The sequence below is a fragment of the Ruditapes philippinarum genome, unplaced genomic scaffold, assembly GCF_026571515.1.
Source record: "Ruditapes philippinarum isolate M1 unplaced genomic scaffold, ASM2657151v2 ctg157_1_1_1_1, whole genome shotgun sequence".
In the NCBI taxonomy this organism is placed as follows: domain Eukaryota; kingdom Metazoa; phylum Mollusca; class Bivalvia; order Venerida; family Veneridae; genus Ruditapes; species Ruditapes philippinarum.
The window spans coordinates 131,442-154,928 of NW_026854186.1; the positions used below are offsets into that span (position 1 = coordinate 131,442).

At 32.6% G+C, this 23,487-nt stretch overlaps 2 protein-coding genes across 4 annotated transcripts in view; both read left to right on the forward strand.

Annotated features, from left to right (window-relative positions):
- Positions 1–3,831: 3,831 nt before the first annotated feature.
- Positions 3,832–11,216, forward strand: LOC132739318 (heterogeneous nuclear ribonucleoprotein D-like). 3 transcript variants are annotated; one of them, XM_060727006.1, is made up of 10 exons: positions 3,832–4,057; positions 4,435–4,475; positions 6,509–6,636; positions 7,014–7,181; positions 7,719–7,868; positions 8,645–8,735; positions 9,109–9,300; positions 9,844–9,897; positions 10,423–10,592; positions 10,999–11,216. In XM_060727006.1, exons 1-9 carry the CDS (start codon positions 3,921–3,923, stop codon positions 10,578–10,580), a joined length of 1,119 nt encoding a protein of 372 aa, XP_060582989.1. In that variant the 5' UTR covers positions 3,832–3,920; the 3' UTR covers positions 10,581–10,592; positions 10,999–11,216. The 3 variants fall into 3 exon arrangements, with proteins under 3 accessions (XP_060582989.1, XP_060582990.1, XP_060582991.1); XM_060727007.1 differs by having other exon boundaries at positions 3,832–4,051; XM_060727008.1 differs by having other exon boundaries at positions 3,833–4,057; positions 10,501–10,592.
- An 8,136-nt stretch (positions 11,217–19,352) lies between these two features.
- Positions 19,353–23,487, forward strand: part of LOC132739316 (TATA-binding protein-associated factor 172-like) — a 47,051-nt gene continuing 42,916 nt past the window's right edge. Inside the window, exon 1 of the mRNA XM_060727003.1 lies at positions 19,353–19,703. Within this exon, the coding sequence (XP_060582986.1) occupies positions 19,693–19,703 (11 nt within the window). The 5' untranslated portion in view covers positions 19,353–19,692. The remainder of the gene's footprint in view (positions 19,704–23,487) is intronic.

Here is a 23,487-nt window from a genome sequence, read left to right on the forward strand (position 1 = left end):
ATTGTTTTATTCAACGAGTTAAATAATTTAGTATTGAATCTACACGAATATAAATAGAGGATATTTGTTAAGTTCAGTGTAAGATCGGAATATACTTCATCGAGTGAGCACCAAAAGGTATATTTCACGAGTGGCGCAGCCACGAGTGAAATGTGAACTTTTGGTGTTCACGAGGTGAAATATATTTCGATCTTACACTAAACTAAACAAATTTTCTTTTTATTCCATGCAATCAAACGTTAAAAAGCACATTTTTACCTAATGATAAATGAATAGCGCGCCAAATAATTATGCAACGTGACGTCATTTACAAAGTCACGTCATTAAGTTGGTTCCCAGTACTGTACACGCTGGTATTTCACTGAAACAACGTAAGGGGCTTAAATTCAAAACAGTGAAATTATCAAAGTGGTAAACTGTTAAAATGAGTAGATTTTGCAACTTAACTGTAAATTAAAAAATTACACCTTCAATTCATATATTAATAATATAAAACTATTGATAAAATTTAAAAATAACTTTAAACACTAAAATCTTAATGACATGAATCTACAACAGTACAATACTTTTTCCATTAATTACATAGAACATTCGTTTTGATTTTATGTTTTTGAACTATTTTTTATATTTCTCAAAAATAATTTCCCTACATATTATATCGTTATTCAAGACTTCTGTAAATCCTACTCTTTTAGCTACAAAATATACAATACGCGGTATTTCTCCCGCGAACAAAATGCTCTAGATCTTTTGTTTGAATATTTTCAAATTTTCGGAAGGCTAAAATTATTGAGAACGTCACTCGGTGTTTCTCTTTGACTTGATCTACCCTTCATATTAACAAAATAATTATATGTACTACAAAAAAGCACTTATTGTCGCTTATTGAACACTCCAATTCAAACTTACTCTTAATAATATCAAATCACCGCCGGTATTTCTGGACATTTTGTTGAATTGTGAGACGGAAAGTTAAATCTGTATTTACGAGCTTAAAGTGTATAGGCCTACGTTCGATTGCTTAAACTAGAAAGCATGATATTATATTGTTATAATTTACATTTTCTTCGAACGCGAGTCTGTGTTCTCTCGTTAGCGAGGGAGACACCGTGGCTACAAGCAAACCAATGCTGAACGTATAGTGAATCAGTTTTCTTTATATTTTTTGTCAGATTTGCATGATAATGTAGTATTTGTTGGCGATTTCTTGTGAAAGTTGAAACCTACGGAAAGTTTTAGCGCACGAACATCGCACCCGAAATAACAGAGACATAGATGTTATCTATGTCTCTGGAAATAACGAGGGTAACATATTTTTGTATCCCATTGAACCTGGTCAATTTATTTATTTTTGAATAGACGTGATACACACTTATAGACAGAATTCAGACAAATACAGAATTATGTAAATTAAACATAAACTAGCGAAGAACCATTTTTTATAGTCTTCTAGCTAGTGTTCCCGCTCCCCTACGACGCGTTGCGCTTGATTGAAAAGATATCTAATCAAATCACTTAAAAAATATAAAATACGACAGTATATCATGGTAATTAATTAAATCTTTCAGTTTGTGTGTTAGAATTTATAAACCTTACTGATATTTTCACTACAAATGATTTTGATTATTTCAAATAATGGTTTGCTAGTAAAATTGCCTTTTAGACTCCAACTTTATTGTCATTTTTCATTTTAATGATAACATTTAGCTATTGATTAGTAAGTGAATAAGAGTAATATTTTTTTAATAATTATCGAGTACATTTCACGCTAACTGTGAGACGAACCCTAAATGACGTCTATATGGGCGCCGCCATTTTGAAATGGACGTCACGTCAGGTTACAACGTAAGTCAACGGGAAAAAATATAATTTCAACATTTTGACCATATTACTGACTTTATGAAAAAAATGAAAAACATGCCTAGAGATATTGACGTCAGGGTTAACATGACATTAATTTAAATGATTTTACTATTATATTAAATAAAAAATGGAATGTTCAAATTTGATGGGACAGACTATAGTGTAATCGATTTATTCAGGGAATAGACATATACACACATATATCAATTTGCATACCAATGTATATATAAAAACACACACATAAATGCAACAAATATAATTATAAGATTAATTAATGAGTATGTTCCCTAGGATTGCCCATTAAGCTAAAAGCTTATTTCCAATGGGGTCCATTTACTGTAAAATTGTTACACTAACTTACATAATAATAAATGAATTATAAAGAAGTTAAAATAATGAAAATTTTCAACAATCAAGACACATTTTTCAATATATAATACGACAAGTACATTGTACACAAACAAAATGAAATAAATTTCGTTTAAACTAAAACATATCAAGTACAACATAAACAAGTTACAAAAGCTTATCATAAGTTATACATCAATTTAATAATAAATAAACATATTATTCGCTTGTTTATAATATCGTCTAGTGTAATACCGTTTTTATTAAATGGCTTTATTACACTCCTGTGCCGCGGTTTATGTGATAAATTTCGATCTTACACTAAACTAAACAAATTTTCTTTTTATTATATGCAAAGAACGTTTTAAAAAGACACTAAACCTAATATTGAATGAAAAGCGCGCCAAATAAAAATACAACGTGACGTCATTTACGAAGTCACGTCATTAAGTTGGTTCCCAGTACTGTACACGCTGGTATTTCACTGAAACAACGAAAGGGGCTTAAATTCAAAACAGTGAAATTATCAAAGTGGTAATTTCACTGTTTCAAACAGTGAAATTACCAGTTTTATATCACTGATATATTTCTATAAACCACCGAAAAGCATGTAATAAAGCTAATTGTCTCTCCACCTAAACCGCAGCGCAGGAGTGTAATAAAACCATTTATTACACTCCTGCACTTTTTAAATGTGTCTTTTGACGTCTTATCTGTGCTACGCAGGCTTCATAACCTCTGATCCCCTTTCAAAATTCCATTGTATTTAGTTCTGCCCATTGTTTTCTCGTTTAGGGTACACGCTTTTTATTACTTGGGGACCATACGCCGCTTTCCATGGAATGGCACGAAAGTGTCACATTGAAGGTTCTATGATAACCGCCGTATGAACACATCTGCGGATGTTCCTAAATTCAAAATTTTACTATTTCATGTTTAAATGTTGAATTCTGCTTAAGCTAGCTAGGGGCGTGGACGGTAACTTGCACTTTCCAGTACCGTCCATGAACAGGCTCATCCGAGCCCATCACATACTGATCCCTGCTGGAGTACACACCCGAGGCCATGCCAACAGGTACCTACAACCCTTTACCAGTGTCAACTCATACAAGTATTCGTTCTTTCCTTCTGGGATCCGACTTTGGAACAGCCTACCAGAAGTCGTGATGACAGCCCCGTCCCTAGAGGTCTTCAAGACGAGGATGGGTGCGCTGCACGAGTAACTCTGGAGCATGGTGTTTTTAACCTGTTTTTAGCTGCACTTGATGTTCCCTTCACTCATGTAAATAGTCACAATTGTGCGACGATGCTCCAGAGGGGCCCAGCACATTACCCGGAAGAAGACTCAATCAAACCGAGCCTGCAACATTTTCAATTTTGCCGTGTTGGGCTTTCTTTAGGGATTCTGTATTTATCTATTTTTAGGTGGAGAGACAATTAATTAGGTGACCAATATATTATCATAATGTTTTTATCGGAATTTCTGCTCGGACTTTGTATTGCCATTGTCTTCAAAATAGAGTTTGAGAACCCCCATCATGCTTAAGTATATTTTAGAGGTGTTCGCAATAAGTTTTAGGACTTTACTACCTACTTATCGATTGCCATTCACGTGACATAATTTCAACCAATCGGCAGATTAACGAGAGCGTGTGCATGCGGCCGACATTTTGGAAATTTAGAGACGACTAAAATAAAAGAAATCAAGAATGTCTGAAGAACAGAATTACGATCAAAGTGGGCAAAACGAAGAAGCAATGGATGCACAACAGGCGGAACATGGTGCAGGTGATGGAGCAGCAAACGGTGATGGTGGACAAGGCGAAAGTGATGACGACAGGTATCGGTAATTTTCTTTTGTCACCGGCTCCTTCTTACATGTCTTAAGACATCTTAAAGCGTTGTATTAATTAACAGAAGTAGAATTAATAAATTCTATATGGTGTTACTATTGTTATACCATTATAGCTGTTTTACATTTTTGGGGAATTAAATTACAATTTTAAAAGAAATGTTCAACATTGGATATATTCAGATTTTTTCCATTGTACGTTATGGCGGACGATGTCACGTGGTTTCTGCGGCATGTACATTGTGCGGTTAATTTAACTATTTAGTTGAAATTGTATATCTGCCATAGTTTTGTTTGTAGGCTATCGTAATATTAGTATAGTGATCTTCGTAGAATTCTATGTTGATGTGAAAGTTTGTTTTATTTTGCAGGAAGTTATTTGTTGGAGGTTTAAGCTGGGAAACTAAAGAATGTAAGTCATCTGTTAAATTTTTGCTTTCTTAAGTATTTGGATATTTATAAATTTAGGAAAATGACTACTGAATTTTTTATTTGATTTTGCCAGGTATCTGTAGGACAATCCATATTTTTTGAGTTTTATTTTTAAAGAAGTTTAAATCCATTAATTTAGAGATCTATTAATTTTAGGAAAAGAGTCAACTCGGCACGGGTCAACTCGGCCCACTTTACAAAAATATATGTAACGTATTAACTTTGCTTTGCATGTTGTTAAGGTAAATGAATAATAAGAGATATCTTATTATTATATAATTATACATTGTACTTCTTCTGAAATAAAGTATATTTAGAAGAAAAAAAAGTTATTTATCTGTCTTGCAGATTCGATAAAATTAATATAGATCTAGATTCTAATAAAATGTGTTTGTAAGTAATATTTAAAAAAATATGAACAAAAACGTGTTTACTTAATATCATAAGCTTCTAATTAATTCTACCGTATAAGCGCATTGATTGCTGCCGAAATTCATATGCACCTGTCATACGTTTTTTTTCTTCTGTCAAATAGAAAGACCTTGTCTGTGCATTATCTAGTTAAAGTAATAAAGAACAGAACAGAAGTTGTAGAAATACAGTGAGATACGCAATCGTTTATCTTTACTCGCAATAGCTTGTCTGCTGCTAGTTCGAAACTGTCAATCCGTGTATTATATAAATAATTACAATAATCACAATAAATAGTGTTAACACAAACCTAAATATTCATTATTGAAAAGTGGGCCGAGTTGGAATAGGGCCGAGCTGACTCGGGGGGCCGAGTACGTTTAGGGCCGAGCTGACCCGGATTCTTAATTTTATACTAAAATCTTCAACTTCAGAGGAGATGTTTTATTGATTGTTTACATTAACAAATGTAATGAGATAACTTTCATATTTGTATGTTGACTTTGAAAGTTTTGTTAAAGGTTACAAAAATTTACTTATTCTTGCTATATGCTGTTTCATTTAGTAATATAATCAATAACCTTATTCATTTTAACTTGTGGTTTTGAATTTTAATATGAGTGGGAGAAAAAGAAGAAAAAACAACTGCATTTTGTTGTACTGTAATGACAATATTGCATGAGAAATAAACTTAAAAATTGAACTGCCATCATTGGTATAGCAGTGATTTTTTTCCTATTTTCAAAACAACCTGTGGCTTTCTGAAGGGGAAAATGTAGCGCGATAAGATCAGAAAAGGGGAAAATCAAATTCCAACAACTGAGAATGAAATTTACTCACACATTTTATAAAATTTTCAATTTCAATTCAATTTAGCATGCATGGTACATCACACAGGCTATAGGGACAGCTGTCTGTCTTCTAGCTGATAAAACAGGTCTGATGCTGTTAAGTCATTGTTCTGGTGAAGAAGTGCACAGGGCATTTCAGGGGAAAATATTAGCATATTAGCTTTCTTAGGGGAAAATATGCCTATTTTGAGTTGGGAGAAACAGCCTTTATTTGGCTGTAAAATACATGGGGGGGGGGGGGAGGGAATCACTGTATTGGGACATTTGCCTTGTACCCTCCCCTGAAACCCTGCCCAACACACACACTAAATGAATCACTACACATTTGCATTAATAATTTGTTGGTCATATTGTCTGATGAAGAGTCATTTTCTTTGCCTGATCAGCATTAAGAGTTTAATTTTATTGGTTGCCTGTACATTTTATGAGAATTGAGATGCATTATTAGTGTATGTATAGAACATCTTATGAATTGTACTGAAATTATTTAAACAGGTATGAAAGTGAATTACAGACATGTCATTACAAGAAATTATCAAAATATTTTTGTATCATTGATATAAGATATTGTCATGTGGTATGGATATATCATCAATATGCAATATAATAATTATGCTTTTACAGCTGCTGTTGTTTACTGATTGTTGTATTTAGTACATCAGAAATGTTAAGGACATTGCTGTAATTGGTATTAATTTTAATAAATTACATGGCTAATCCAGTTTTTAAGCAATTATGTTTACTTTTCCAGCTGATTTACAAGAATATATGTCAAAATATGGGAAAGTGGTTAGTTGTAATTTAAAGAAAGATCTTGAAACCAATCGGTCAAGAGGATTTGGTTTTGTAGTATTCGAGGAATCAGACTCATTAGAAAAGGTAAGAAAGAATGCATAAGATATATTGCTCTATAACTGAATATTGGTAATTGGATTGAAAAACATGAAAGAATGAAAAATATGTATTGTACCACAACAATGTTGTTTTTGATTTTATTTCACCATATGTAGGACAATACTGTCAACTTTAACCTTGTTTAACATTACTCTGTGATTTAGTGAACCTAAAAAACCATGACCATTCAATGTTCTTGTAGCAAAGTAAAAATTTTGATAAGGTACAGTTGGTAGAATTTAAGCTTTTATTATTAAAGTATTATTCTTTAAAGTTTATTTTTTGTATTTAACTCTTTTTAATTTAGAATTCTTGTTGTTAGATTCATTCCTGCTTAATAACACATTTTAACTACTTTGAAGGTTTTAGCTGAAAAAGAACACAAACTTCAGGGAAAAACTATAGACCCTAAAAGAGCAAATCCAAAAGGTAAATGGCAGGAACCACCAATTAAGAAAATCTATGTAGCCAAAGTCAGCCCAACCACAACAGAGGACCAAATAAAAGAATACTTTTCACAGTGGGGAAAGGTAAGACTCTGGAATATTTCTTATTTATGTCAAAACTTTGCTTTTAAGTGATGTATAGAGTGTGACATCAGTATTACATGTACACCATATTCATTTTCTTTCCTCATACCAAACAGATTTGTTCCCCTGAAAATTGAAAAGTCTGCTTAAATGGGAAAAGGGTTTCTCTGAAACTTTGGGAACTATTCAAGAGAAAACATCAGTTTTTCAAAAAATATTTATGGGTAAGTTATAATATTATTGAAAGATGTGAAATTGGTTATAGTTTGGAAAATATGAGTTGCGTGTGTTCAAGCTAACCCCTTGGTACAATGAAACTTCTATAGTTTCTCATTGCATAGAGGTACACAATAGACAAGTCAACCTGTTTTACTTATTTGAAATGCAAATTAATCTGTATCCCTGTAGCTGTGATAACTTTAAATATTCTTAATTCTGGAATAAATTGATAGGAAGTAAAGGGCACGGAACAGTGTGATAAATTTCAGTTTTAATTTTATTTCTGTTGTGTAATAGTAAATGGGTATATTGTTGTAGGTTGAGAAAATAGAGGCACCTTTTGACAAGGAAAAGGAAACAAGACGGAACTTTGTATTTGTTGAATTTGATACAGAAGAGACTGTTAATAAAGTGTTGAATCACACAACAGAAAATCCAGATTTCCAACACAAAATTGGTTCTGATGAGGTAAGAGAATACCCTACAATTGTTTAAGAATGGCACTCCTGTGAATTGAATACTTTCATAAATTTACATTTGTTTCAGTTCCTGCTTTAAAAGGGTAAATATGGAAATTGTTTAAAATAATTTTATGCAATCGTATAACTTGTATCTTTTTTCTGCACTAGCTTTTTTCAGTGAAAATGTTTTTTAGCATCTTTGTTAAAGTATATATATATATATGAGTTGGGACATTTGTGGTAATTAAGTAAGTAATCCTGGTCAACTAATGGTAAAAGCTCTCATCAGCTGGTGCTCTTTAAGTAGAGTTTAAAAATTAAGTAAAAACGGCTCCACTGCTTGATTTGTGAATGTGACCGAGCTTTCTTATTACACTTCCAGCAGTCTACAAAGACAAATGAGTGGAGACATAGGAGCAGAAATCTGGCGTCGTGAGGTCTCACAAGGAGGTGCCTCCGCTTTATGTAATACACGAAATGATTTAATAAAAAGTCCAGAAATTCTATATTGATCGGATAATAATCTTAATAACTTATCATTGTTTCTTCATGGTATTGGTCATGCTAAGTTTCTTACTGCTTTCATTTTGTAGCATTAAACTTATATGTTATAACGTGTTTTTTCTGTTTTCAACAGGTTAAGTAAAGTTGTAAATGGTTTTGTGAGCTTTCAGCTTGGATTTCTTCATTATACTGTAATGTAATTTGTTTCATGGGATATTATTCCTTATGGAAACATTTAAACAGACTGTTATACTTACTGCTGTATGCGTCTGCTTACAGATTGAGATAAAGAAAGCAACACCAGGAAATCGTGGTAGAGGACGTGGTGGTTTTGGTGACAGAGGTGGCCGTGGAGGACGCGGACGTGGCGGTATGTTAATGTTGCCCCTTCATTGCCCACCCAATGAGTTTGCTGCTAGTCAAAATATTTTCCCTGAATAAAAAAAGGATAAAATTATGTTTTTCCACTCACTTCATAAAATGTGTGCATGTTCTCAGTCATTAAATCATGCTAAGTTGTTAACATATATAGATGAAGACCTATTACTGTAAATTGTTCTTAAAAAAAATAATGCTAATTTTTTAATGTATGTTCATTTAATGGAAAATTTAAAGAATTTACCTACCAAACCGTATTTTTGCTTTCATTAGTTAGGAAAGGGGGAAAAAATAAATGCCTGATAAGGATTACCCTTCCTAAACAAGAGTGTAGAGAGATTATGTAACAATAATTGATATTTTAGGTTATGGTGGATATGGAGGATGGAATGACTATAACCAAGGTTATGGTGGGTATGGAAATGGTTATGGAGGTTACGGAAACTATGGTTATGGTGGATATGGCTATGGCGGATATGATCCTAACTACGGGTATGGAGGTGGATGGGGAGGTTACGATCAGAGTGGATATTACGCCGGCTATGGTGGTTATGGAGGTAATTATAAGATATTTAGCTCCATTTTTCAAAGAAAGAAAGTAAAGGTATTGTCATGGTCCTCTCTGTATTTGCATATTAGGGTTCATGTTCTCAATTACTGTTTTGCTTTTTACTAACTTTTGCCCACATTTTGATTAAATTAGGTACTCTTAAACTAAATTAACTTGTTTACCATCATACTGGAATGCTTTTATATAACCCTAGAAATTTATTTTTGATTCATTACTTAACCTGGTTTTCCCAAAAATATTTTCAAGAAAAACCATCAGATATTCAATCGAAACTTTAAATACTATTAAGGGCAGGTCAGTATGTCAAACAGTTTTGCAAATTTGTGTTCGCTTTCCTACTTTCATAATACTTTTCATTAGTTTTCAACAACTGAGAAAAGAGGATTGTGCTGTCCACAGACATATAAACATCAGTCTAAAATCTGTTGTGTATTGAAAATTCTAACATACCTTGAGAGAAGAAAAAAGCACTGAAATTACATTTACTATTTATAGTTAAAGATTTATTAAGAATAAATTGTTTGTTTAGGTGGTGGTGGTGGCTATGACTACAGTGGAGGCTGGGGTGGATATGACCAATCTGGTAATGTTCTAATCTTCAGTTATATTCCTGATGATATTATTTATTTGATCCAGCAAATTTTGTATTAAGTTATAAAGAAAGGGTATGGAAATATGGAACCCCCTTAAGATGTCAAAAAAATTAAGCAACAACAACCTTATAAATTTCCTTTAGCAGCAGTTAAAAGGATGGAATTTGACATTTAATAGTAAACAGATGTGATATGTGTAGCAAACATTTACATAATTGTACAATATCAGTAGATATAAAACTGTTATATATAATTACATGCTGCTACATGTCTTAGAGGTATATTTTAATAACTTTTAGTATAATAATGAGTTGTGAACATGGATAATGTACTGACAGATTCATTCTTATATTTTGTTGTATTATTTTAACTGCCAATAAAAGTCATTGTAGAAAATTGATTTAAATATTAAACCATAATAGAAGCCTTGCTAAAAAGGAATTCATATTGTTATAACCATCATTGAATTTCAAATTTGTCACCCATTCATGAAATGTATTCCAATATATTATTAGTCAATGCTGAACAATGGTCCAATACTAAGTTGAATGAAAACAATGTAATTCATGGTGAGATATTGCCCGTTACTTCAGGTCAACAAGCTGGTGGTGGATACGGAAAGGCACCTAAAAGTAACAGAGGTGGGTCAAACAGCGGATACAGACCTTACTAGTCTTTAACTTCAGTAAGTGTAACATTGTTTACATTTTTTTTTCTTTTCATATTAATAAATTTATTCTGAATGTGATCTTCCCGGATTCTAATTATTGTTAACCAGATGTATCTTTAATTCTCTGTATGTTTGTCTGAAATGTTTTTGTATCTCCTGTTCTAGAGTCACTGCAAGTATTTAATGAAAATTGAAAATTTTCATAAAGGTTTTAGTCCAAAGTACAATACATCAGGATAGATAACCAGCAGAATGCATTGGCACTCTGGTTAAGGTCAAAATATAAGCCTTTTATGTGCAAATGATCCCTTAAATGATAACCTGTGAGATTATGGACATTGTTTTGGAGTTAATCATTGTCAATTAACAACAGCATTATTACATAGTACTATTAAATTGTTTATTTCTATATGTATTTCAGGATGCAAGCAAATTCCTTGATGTAAATAGGCCGATTCATCATCGTCATCATCATTGTTGTCATCCATTGTCTCATGTTACGCACTTGCTAAAACAACAGACAAAATAGACTTTATCAGTGATCTTATTCTTACATGCCATCAAATTTGTTTTTATAAAATGTCGTCTCTTATTGTATAATTATGGAAAAAAATAAACAGCTAGTGTTTTTTAAAAATTTTCCTTGTGTATTTAGCTTTTCTTTTAAATAACTTTAAAACAGTTGTGGTGCCTTGAATTCAGCTCTTCACTGTATGATGCTTTTGATACCACAAGGTAGATTGTGACAATGATGCAATGAAATGATCATTTAGTTTCCCTTGTACAACAATATTTTAGATAGTTAAATGTCATGAAGCATAACCTTGAGGTCTAATAAAGTAATATCAATAGGCCCCAAGATTGAAAAGCATCCCAGTCTTGGGGGGACATTTTGATCATAAATTTTATAGAAAAATAACCAGGAATCTAACCAGAAACTACATGTAAAAGGGTTTTAATAGACTGAAATGTACTGTATTGTACCAAACTGATAAGATTACGATTTTACATTGTGTATCCAGTTATGATGTACCATAGTAACCATTCACTAAAGCGCCCTCAAAAAGATGTGCGAAACACCAAAATTGTGCAGACCTGACCATAATGTCGAGGCATAATATTCTTTCAAAAGATAACATACGTATGTACACTGATTATATCATTACATAGATTTCTGTTGATAAATGCATATTTGATAAATTTAGCTTTAAACAGTCATCCCCAGCTATATCGGACACCTAAATCAGTACATAGTGATATGAAATTAAATGAACGAAATATTTTCCTCCTAAAATATGAAACGGATAATCTTTGGATCAAGATAATTTTAAAGTCTTTTAATTGACAACCAAAAACAATCTACATAAGACCACTGACTAAATTCCCACAGTGTGATATTTATTATTTTTGCATTGTATGATAAATTTCATAATATCGGACACGAGCATGGCACTCTATATAGCTCTTGCTCAACAATTATAGATGTGTGTGTGTTTTCGCTCGCAACCAGCTGTCTATATGGGCAAGTCTTTAAGAAAAATATTGGTGACTATAGTTTTTTTGGAAGATAATATATATACTCTGGTCAATTTATAGGTTTAAGAACCTGATAGTTCTATCATCACTCTGGGTCAATTATAACTTTCATGTAAAAAAACAAACTACCTTATGTTCCTTGCATGAAGCTCTACCCAAGTTCAAAAGGTCCTAGTCCATCGCATGTGGGTGAAAGAAGCAATAAATATATATATGTTTGAAAATCACTGAAAGCGTAAGGCTTACAATTGAGTACCGCTCAAACCGGTGCTAGGGGTCGTGAGGGATGTTGCTCTTATTCATTGTCCCTCGTGTACATACTGCATTTAACCGAGTGCGATTTTCGTGTAATTTTGTTGTGATTAATGCTTCCGAGGGGTCACTTTGTTTCCAGATTTTAACAGCTTAGATACAGAGTATGTATCACCTACTGAAACTAAGTTTGTTCAAATAAAATCGGTCCGCCCTTTGGTTTGATTTGGCATAGTATTGTACATGAAATACCTTCCAGATCTCAATAACTAAGGCTTATCTAGAGCTTGATATTCATGTTATGTTTTCTTTCATTCCATTCAGCCATTTAAACATAAATAAATTATCATTTTAATCCAACATGGATAAAAGATAAATAATGATAAATGGACCAATTCAAAATCCTGTGTCACAGAGATGGTGGGGGTATTGATCAATCCAGTGCAGCTCTAGTATAAATTTGATTTAAATGTAGCCAGATTAGTTTGCGGGGTGACTACAGGCCCGAATCGTTCAAGCACAGGGCCAAGCAACCGTAATAACAAAACAGATCAGATTGATGACATTAATATTTAATTAATGGCCTATCCAGGTGTTACTATTAATTTTCCTCAGGCTTCTTAATTACCATTACTTTACCAAAAACTTAGAACCAGTAACTATATACTTGAGTCCAATCCAATAAGATATCCACCAATTACAGCAATGCAAATCTCAGGTGAGCGATCTAGGTCCTGCGTTGCCCTCTTCAACTGAACATCACAGATCCCTCGCTGTATCAGGTAGTGTTGAATGTCATTTTTATTATTGTATTTTTTATTTATTTTTATTTTTCATGCGCTTGAATTGGACAGAATTTGACTGAACTGCCAACCTTGGAGGGTGCACGATATGTGCCAGCACTGTCCTATGCGGTGAGCAATTCAAGGCACTTTAAGAGGAACATCCTCTTATAGTTAAGCTCGCAGATGCAGGGAGTACGTGATGCATGAATGTTAAAAACTTGTTTTATGCTCTTGAATCAGGCAATATTTGACAGAACTACATGCCATGGAATGTGTATATGATATATGCACCAACACGATCATCATTGAAAGAATATTCCCAGTCAATGGATAAGCAAAACCAGTGAACCAGCGCATACGTATTCCAAATGACAATCACTTGGAGCTTAGCTGTATTTTAAATTGAACCTTTCTTGCGAAAATAGGAAGTAGAGTATAGTTTCTGTTCAGAAATGTTCGGCATATATCAGTTTTTAATTTTCAGTTGTAATTCCAATTCCAAAATGCATGACATTGATACTCGTATATTGGATATTATAATAGACATAATACAAAACCGTTCCAATATAGAAATTATTATTTGATCCAGTTTAGCCTCGTTTGTAAAAAAATCAATATCAATTAAATGCCTATATAGCCTCGTTTTAATTTTCAGAGTACAATTAATATCAAATACATATCGATCATACTCCATTTAATCTCGTTTTCATTTTTGAGCGTCGAATCCTTATAATTATATAGGGCCTCCTCTATACATATATTAATAAAGGTTTTATAAGTTTTAAGGTGAATTTGATGTCAAGCTTCTATCGCCGCACGAAGAGGACATGCAAACTTGTTACAAACGTTTATTTACACAATCTGTTTCTGAGACAAAAAATACGTTACCAAAGAGTATAAATTAATAAAACGTTATCTGAAAAAATATGAAATATACAACATACTTTTATTTTAATTTAGGTTCCCATATGAATTCTTCTTCCTTACTAATGGATTAAATTTAATTTGGTTTTAAAGTGATCAATAAGCAAGACACACATGTATTCTTATTAAATCTCGACCAGAGTGTTTTTATTGGACGTTCAAAGTCGTGCTCGCAGACACAGTCACAAAGATATTCTGTATTTTATTCTGGATTCTAACGGTAAAGGTTTAAAAAAAAAACAACAATTTTTTTTTGTATTTTAAAGTGAATATAAAGCTTCTGTATAAACAGTAAAATAATGTTATGTTACTTTCACAATATTAATAGTATAAATCATTTCTGTGGAGATGTAACAGAATATTTCTTGTGATATATAGTTTAAACAAATTTTATTACATCAAATACATGTTAAATATTATACAAATGATGAGTATATAACAAAAAGTAAATGTTGGGCAACAAGTTCTAGCAACATTAGATTAAGCTCTTCCCAGTATTTTATGAATATTGAATGTACATGAATATTGTACGTACACATAATAAAATGTTTCCGGAACAAATATACGAATGATGCTGCAATTTTAAGTATGATTTTATCTATTTATAGCAGTGATTTTGTGCATTTTAAAAAATTAAACAATAAATTTTACACCAGATATGTAGCTTTATACACTTAAATTTTCTAGAAAATCCAATAAAAAGAATAATTTAAGAAATCATAAATAAGCAAATGATATTTTTATTACTATTGATTGTCAATATTCAAATGTAAAACCAAAATTGTGTCATCAGAATTTGCAGAACATTACACACTATAACTTGTAATATGTTCCAGTTCTTCAATACTTACAAGAAATGGGTTGTCATATACAATACTGACATAACTTTCCATGCCTAGTTTCTGATACGTTACATTTATGTATTGTCATAATATTGTTATATGAAATTCATAAATAATTCATATAACAATATTATGACAATACATAAATGTAACGTATCAGAATTTTGTAATGAATATAAAGCTATATTCTTTAACACTGTAGATAAAATAATAATGACGTGTTTCGTTGTTAATACTTCGGTGTCGGGTAATCATCTAGACACATAAATAAATGACTCGTCAAAGAAGGAAAATATTTAGTGGTTTTTGTGATGTTCAACCTACACGAAACTGGAATGGTCTCTGCTCACTTCTATTAAGTGGATAAAAACCATAATAAGACAGGGAACCAGATTATCGGAACTCATCGGTACATCTCGGCTATTATCGTTTGCCATGCGCATATCCCAAGTTTGACGGAAAGGGCCGGAAAGATGCGATTTTTCCTTCGGTGTATCCACAGTGTCAATCGGAACACCTCGGGCGACTTCAAGAATTCGCAACTCAATTCAATATCCGAACTTGACGGAGATTGCCGAGTTGTTACGATTGTCCACAGTGTCCGTAATCTGGTTCCCTGTCCTATTATGGTTCCCATCCAAGATGGCTGCCCATAATGGGATCAGGAAACCCCCAAGCGTATTGGACAGATTTCTGTCCAATGGACTGCGTCGTATATAAATTATTCCAAAGAACCAGATAATGAACGCAAAATTAAAACCAGTCGAGCACCTGTTATCCTTATCCAATCAGATAATGTCCTAGATTAAAATAGCCAATGAAACCGCTTTTGGGTTTCCACGGTAAAAATAGAACGCCACAACAACAACAATAATGAAACAAGTTTTTCCCTCGATTCAGTGAAAAATGTTTGAATTTCTTTGACTAAAGTAATTCTTTATGTCATAATTATGATACACAAATTGTAAAAAATGGTTAACTTGCCATACATAGCACTGTCAGTGACGGAATATAACCAAACATGAAGAAATGTATACACAATGTCACATTTCATAGATACTAGATATGTACAATGTACCTGGTAGGCTTGTAGCTGTTTCATATAACAGACATAAAACAGTAGCTTCAATGTTTTATACCTCATTAGAGATGGTTAATTCCACCACGGCACACCCCTCCCCTACAAAACATTTTCACCATTGGCTGGTAAAATAGCCTCTATTTAGAAAGAATCCAAATTATGGCAAATACATGTAGCAACCAAAAAAAAAAAAAACTGTTTCAACACCTGAGAAAAATTGAACTGTTTTGACTTGATTCTTAAAATAAGTGACAGATTATATGATCATACACATATTTAAAATCTGAAAAGGCATGAAAAGTAAAAAAAAAAAGTTTAAAAATCATTTAGATGTAAAAAAGCATAGGTTTAATAACTTGTAGAATTTCAATGGCAAGGAATCCATGAAAAAAGTTTGGAAGAATGTAAAAAGGCATTATTTCTCAGGAATCTTGAATTGACTTATTTAATATGAAATTAGGCAAAGTCTATGGACAGGGAAGTCAGTTAAAAAATTGGTTCATTTTTCCATTCAGTATTTCATGCACAACTTTTGTTTTCACTCGGAACACTGGATATTATTATTGAGTAACATTTAATATAGTGGCACCCTATTAAAACTGACACTGAAAATTTCATTGACATAGAATTCTATATATTTTTAATAGTTACATGTATATTATTAGCTAATTAGGCCTATATTCTGTAGACCATCAATTCCCTATTACTCACTCCACATTCTTAATCTATATTTTAAGCTCTTTAACATTATGAACATGTACTAAAACAATATATTTTAAATGAATAAATATTCCAAATATGGTAGTACACATAGCCATTCTATCAAAATTTTACTAGCAATTATTTCTGAAGTTTATTAAAACATTGGTCTTAAGGTAAACAGAAAATTTAACATTTATCTATGTTTATCCTTTTACAGATTTGATTTTATAATATAGCCAATATCCTTGCTCCTACTGAGATTTGAACTCAGAACTCCTCTTAGTTTGCATGAGTTATCAATAAACCAGAGGTGTTTTACCAATTAAACTATAGGAGACATAGTATCAGCCACAATGTTTATAGAAAACTATTAATATTTCTACAAATTTACAGAAACAATATTAACATGATAAAATAGATACAATTAAAGTATTTTTGGCTGGTATTTGTTTACTACCTTACTTATGTGCAGTGATTATTTTCCTAAATTTTACAGCCAAAAAAAAAGACTTTTTCCTCAAAATGCTATTTTTCAACTGAAATGCCCTGTGCACATTATTCACCAGAACCATGACTTAAAAGCAGCTGACTTATATGATTATCTGCTAGTTGATAAAATTTATTGAAAGAAAGTTGTTATAGATAGCCTATGCCATATATGTTAAATTGAATTGATAATTTAATTAAATGTGTAGGTGAATTCCATTCATAGTTGTTGGAATTTGATTTCATATTTTTTCCCTTTTTCTGATTTATCTTGATATATAAAATAGATTGTTTTGAAAACTGTGAGAAAAAAAAAATGATGTGGTATCAACAAATTGACATTGACAATTTGACATTCATAATCATTAAATGAGTATTTAAATGTTGGAAAAAATAGTGAAGATTATGTTAACAGTCTATATGACCATATTTTTGTTGCTTTTCATTATCCTAACATGATGAATACAGTGAATACAATAAATACTGCATTTCTATACATCTGAAATTGTAAGAAATGTTTACATCAAGTTTACAAAAAAATTTTAAGTAAATTTCAACAATATGTTTCATGTGCACATAAATATCCTAAACCATTATTGATGATTGCATGGAATTATATTATCAGTCATAGCTAGTTGCTCACAAGGCTTCAAGCAAGCTGGTGGATTCCGGAAAAAAGTGCAGTTGGCAATTACTGCTTCAAATACATGCAATAGTCTGTAGGTCAATCTTCTACTTGACATTTTGATGATTCGCAACAATAAAAATTCATCACATAACAAATTGCCATGTGTTTAAATACCTTTTTTACACATTCATAATGGGGCATTTTCAAACAGTTGCTGAAATCTTATTAATTATTTTCCATTTTAAATTTCGCTTCTTGAGTAAATTTTACTCAATTTTTGCTTTAATCGTACAATGGTGCATCATTATTTAACTCTGGCAAATTGTTATTGTGGCATATTGTTAATAATTTCTTGTGGGGAAGTACCTTATCACCAGTAATTCAATATCAAATCAAAATTTTGAATGTCATTTAAACAAAATCAAAAACTTGTTCCTCCCTTTTGTTCCTTATTTTGGCCGAAGCTTGAATCATTTAATTTTTTGAAAGGTCAGTGAGAAATAAAAAATTAAGAGGAGCAGTGGCCTGGTGTTTGTTAAGGTGTCTACCTTTCAACATATGTATCCTGGATTCAAGCACTAATCAACCGCCTCTTTGGTCGAGGGGTTAGAGTCGATGACTTCCAATCCAGATACCTCTCTGGCGTGGGTTCGATCCCCAGGAGATGCTTAGGTAGTTTGGCACGGAGGAAGGTCGTCTTGTACTGGTGTAACTATCCAGGAATGATGGTTAGGAAACTACCCGCCTTTATGTCTGAAATACTGTTGGGGAAAAGGCGTAAAATGAAACAAACAAACAAACAAAATCAAGCACTAATCGGGTCACAACCATGTTTCTTCATCATGACACAAATACTGGTTGGTTCAAAGAAGTAGACTCTTCTTACCTATAAGTAATGTATATCATTCTCATGATGACTGACAACCATAGGAAATTACATTTAAATTTTATAAGGGGGAGGACAAAATGTAAAATGAAATTCCCTCAAGGAAACTGTCCCTAGAGTTGTGTACTAGATATGGATGGAAAAAATTAGAAAACATTGATTTCTTGATGTTTTATAAATTTAAACCATTTTGAAAATAAGCCACAACCATTTTGAAATATAATCTTATTTCATATAATCTTTGAATTATATGGGTCGAATCGGTAATGGGACGGATCTTAATCAATGGCTTTGATTACATTGAATTATTCCCAACAGAGGCTAAAACAAACAGTCCTCTAATGTATTCATTATTATTATGCCTTTACTTATTTAACATATTACGGTTTTGAAAATAAATTTCGCAAATATAACCTCTCGAAAAAGTAAAAATACCAGAAATATTACTAAATTTCTGTACGCTCTTCAGCCACCGGCGGCCATATTTGTTTACATATATCGATTAACCAATGAAATAACTGCATTCGCTGGAGGTTTCCTGTCGTACTTTTTAGAAGTTCGCAGGGGACCAGTCTACAGTGTCCGAAGATAACCAACTGAAATTCAGCCATGAGTGAACATATCTGATTGGATAACTGGAAGGTTAACCTCCTTCATTTGTCCAATCATTGCCCAATTCTAACGCCTTTTTAGGCACGATGTTCAAAATGGCTGTCAGTATAAAAACAAAACTCGTCCTGAACGGGTCAAAGAAGAAATATGGAGGAAAAACCTTCATAATTGTATTGTCAGCTTTTTGTCCGGATTTTCTATTAGAGGGTGTAGCAAGTCAAGTTAATACAGAAATTTTGACAGTGTGTAATTTGTTCAGAAAAGAGAAATTGCAAGAAAACCGGTCAAAATCTGTTGAAAAGTTTTCAACTTCTGTTTCACAAAGGGTAACAGAAAACCTGTTTGCTCATCTTGCATCTGAGTGAATTATTTTCCAGGCAAATGACAACACGGTAAGCTCGGGGCTCAACTTGCTTTTTTGGTTTGTGAGTTATGTAAAAGAATTACAGTCAACCCGGCCCCAAGTTAACCCGGCCCCAAGTCAACCCGGCCTCAAAATTGGTCAACCCGGCCCCAAAATTGGTCAATCCGGCCCCACAGAGTTTTTATTTGGTCAATGCGGCCCCAAAATTGGTCAGTGCGGCCCCAAAATCGGTCATTCCGGCCCCAAAATATATATTTTCAAAGAAAACTATTCAGGTCATTTTGTTGTATGATGGAATAAAAATGGTTTATTATTAATTGAATATTATAAACTAAAGAACAATTGTAAAAAAACCAACATGAACTGGCATAAAAATGTCAGTAAATTTAATTGTGCCGATTAAGACTTTAACAGTTTAATACGCAATAGTGATAATGAATAATTATATAACATCAACACCTATATATGTACATCAACATTATTTCAGATGTGATAATCAAACAGTTTAAAAAGCTATAAATAAGTTGGTAGTATCTTTCATGTCTTTATTCGATGTAAATTAAAGATGGTTTCGTGAGTGTTAATTAATTAGGAAGAAATGCATTGAATTTCGAGTTAAAATGTTTGTATAAATTAAGTTTCCAACAATCTCTTTTTCAGTTCATTTGAATGTTTCTATTAAATACGTTCATCAGTATAATTAATATTTGTTTCGTTTTTTATTAACTTATTTTCAAAGAATATTTACTGTGTAAAAAAGTATTGGAATATTACTAAGTGTTTGAAAAATTGAAAGTGTTTTGTGTTAAATCACTTTATGTCGTCATGACTGATAACTGTATTGATTATGGATATATTGTGCGTGACAGACAGGAAGCAGTGACCTGCGATACCTGTGATAGATGGCAGCATCTCTATAATTAATATTACTTTAAAACTGTTCAGGGAAACACTTTAGTGTGCTTTTGGTCATTTCTTTCTTTTTTTACATACAATAACATAGCTTTTTCTTAATACTTCTATCGTATTTCTATCATTTCTTGATAAGTGTTTATATTTTAAAGCAAAATAAATAATAAAAAAATGGGGCCGGGTTGACCAGAAATAACATTGGCTTGGGGCCGGGTTGACCACTTTGGGGCCGGGCTGACTTGCGGCCGGGTTGACTTGGGGCCGGGTTGACTTGTACCGATGTAAAATCACTAAAATAGAAATGTATGGTGCCATTGGCATTGAACAGTTGAAGCTGAGGAAGTTCCTTGTAATTTACCAGGTGTTTAACTAAACATTTCGGTTGGAATTATACGGATATTGAACATGCCATATGATAATTATTATTATTATTCAACTGACAGTTGGTTAGACCACTGATAATCACTCCGGGTTCAATCTTGGGTTACACCCTTGTGATTTTTCAGAGACACTTAAAGTGTTTCCCACCTACCCAGAGGTGTACTGGTAAGAAATCCAGGTAATCCTCGAATGTATCAGTGCTATACACTGGGCATGTAAAAGAACCAAGGGGTCTATTCAATAAGAGCTAGGGACTGGTTCCCGGATTCCCATGTATCTCATTAGCTGTCTCATTAATGTTTACCTGCCTAGAGTAATTGTAAACAATTTTAAAGCAGTATGATGTAGATGTTTTCATAGATTGGGTCAACTCAATGCTAAGTGTATATTGTAAGAATAATTTGCTATATACTGGTGACGCGATAGGTAAATGGTCAACTCGGCCCTATAACAACTTAGTACAGGTCATCTCGGCACAGGTCAACTCGGCTCTCCATAAAAAACCTATTAGGATATAGATAATTGTTTAGTTTATAAACCTTTTAAGGAGTAAATTACTATGAAAGTGTTCAGAGGTACGATCACTATCAGAAATTGAAAAAGTTTGCAAATTTATAATCGTTGCTAAGAACAGAAATCAAGACACTATTTTTAATATTGATCGATAAATAATGATTTTAGATTGAATCTTTATGACAATAAATGTAATTGTATTTAACACCTTTTATTCTGCAATGCTTCTTGAAAGATATTTTTTACAAAAAACATCTGAAGTAGGCAAAACATGCATATAAATTGTAAATTCTTTCTTTCTCTACAAATTCACAAACAAATTCGTACTTTCAGCAATAAAACTTAAATATTCTTGAGAAGAGGTCTGTTACAGTGAAATGTTAAACAATGAAAGTTGACTTGTGCCAATTTGGTATGGGGCCGAGATGACTTGGGGGGCTGAGAAAGTTTAAGGGCCAAGTTGACCCGGATTCGGCGTGATAGCTCAGTTGGTTAGACAACTGACTGTCACTTCTGAGGTCCCTGGTTTGATCGGTGATCCTGGATAACGTCCTTGGGATTTTCAGAGACACCTTCAGTGTTTCCCATCTACCAACAGGTGTACTGGTAAGAAATCCAGGTAATCCTCGCATGTAATAGTGCTATACACTGGGCATGTAAAAGAACCAAGGGGTCTATTCTAAAGAGCTAGGGACTGGTATCTCATAGCTATCCCTCAATTCAATGTGTACAATGTATACCTACTTAGTATAATCGTAAACGATTTTAAAGCAGTATTATTGTTCGGATATACGTGAGTTCTCACTCTGGAGGATAGGGCATTCAAAGAGGAACCTGTAAATATATTGTTGGCACACAATAAAATAGAATACGGAGTCAAATGAAAAAAACAACAGCTCTCGCTAAAACTTCTCATTTCTTGTGCTATTGATAATTCCAAGCGAAATACATACACATATCATAGTAATTCATGTTTATAATGTTTTATAACCTCAAATATACCTGTAAATATATTGTTGGCACACAATAAAATAGAATACGGAGTCAATGAAAAAAACAACAGCTCTCGCTAAAAGTTCTCATTTCTTGTGCGCATGCGTAAAGGTTAGCGTGACCGAATTCAAAAATGAAGTGAATGAGGCCCGTCAACGTGTTACAGGTCAAATGAAGTTATTAGTATGAAGTTGAAGTAGATGTACTGGATTAGACCCTGTAGTCTGAACCAGGAGTATAATTATACACTTAACAAATCTTATAAGTGTGCATGTGTAAATATCTTATGAGTCAATAATGACCCCATCATGCTGGAATTTTCAATTTACACTGTGTATACAGTTGAGTGACATGGTATGATATTCCATTTATTTTATTTCATAACAAACACAAATTTAACACATATGCCTAATAAAGGTGATAGTGCATAAAAAGTAAATGCAGCAAAATTATTATTAGAGACTAGTTCCTTAAATACTACTACTGAAACTTTACAGGATTGATTGGTACTTGAAGTACTTGTGCATATTTAACAGGTTTTCCAGCCCTTGAATAAAAAAGGTGTTTTGGCCTGTTAATGATTTATGGGTCTCCTGCTAATCAGTAGCTGCAATGTTAAAGGAATGATTTACAAAACTGACTAATTTTATTGTTTAAATAACAAATCTTGTTAATGATTCTTCAGGATTTTATTTAATTTAACTACAAAAATACATATGTTATTGATGTAAAATAATTTGTTTAGTGATTTTTTATCTAAAGCTCTGAGGATTGCTGGTGGGTTCCTTATGGAGTTAAAAAGTATTGTCACATTTACTATCAACGGGGAACAAATCACAGCAATTTTTCGGCATGGACAACTTGTTAATCTGTCAGACTAGTAATCTAAGGACTGCTGGCTGCTTGGTTTGGCATGTTCAAACCATCAAGAAACTTCACACCTATTGCTTATTACTTGTTTTAAGGATTCAAAAGTGTGTCTATTAAAGTTTTAAGCTTCTCACAAAATCAAA

Coding starts and splice junctions, on each gene's coding strand:
- LOC132739318 (XM_060727006.1), top strand. CDS start 3,921: ATGTCTGAAGAACAGAATTACGATCAAAGTGGGCAAAACGAAGAAGCA. Junction 7,182..7,718: donor ACTTTTCACAGTGGGGAAAG/GTAAGACTCTGG, acceptor ATATTGTTGTAG/GTTGAGAAAATAGAGGCACC. Junction 8,736..9,108: donor TGGAGGACGCGGACGTGGCG/GTATGTTAATGT, acceptor TTGATATTTTAG/GTTATGGTGGATATGGAGGA.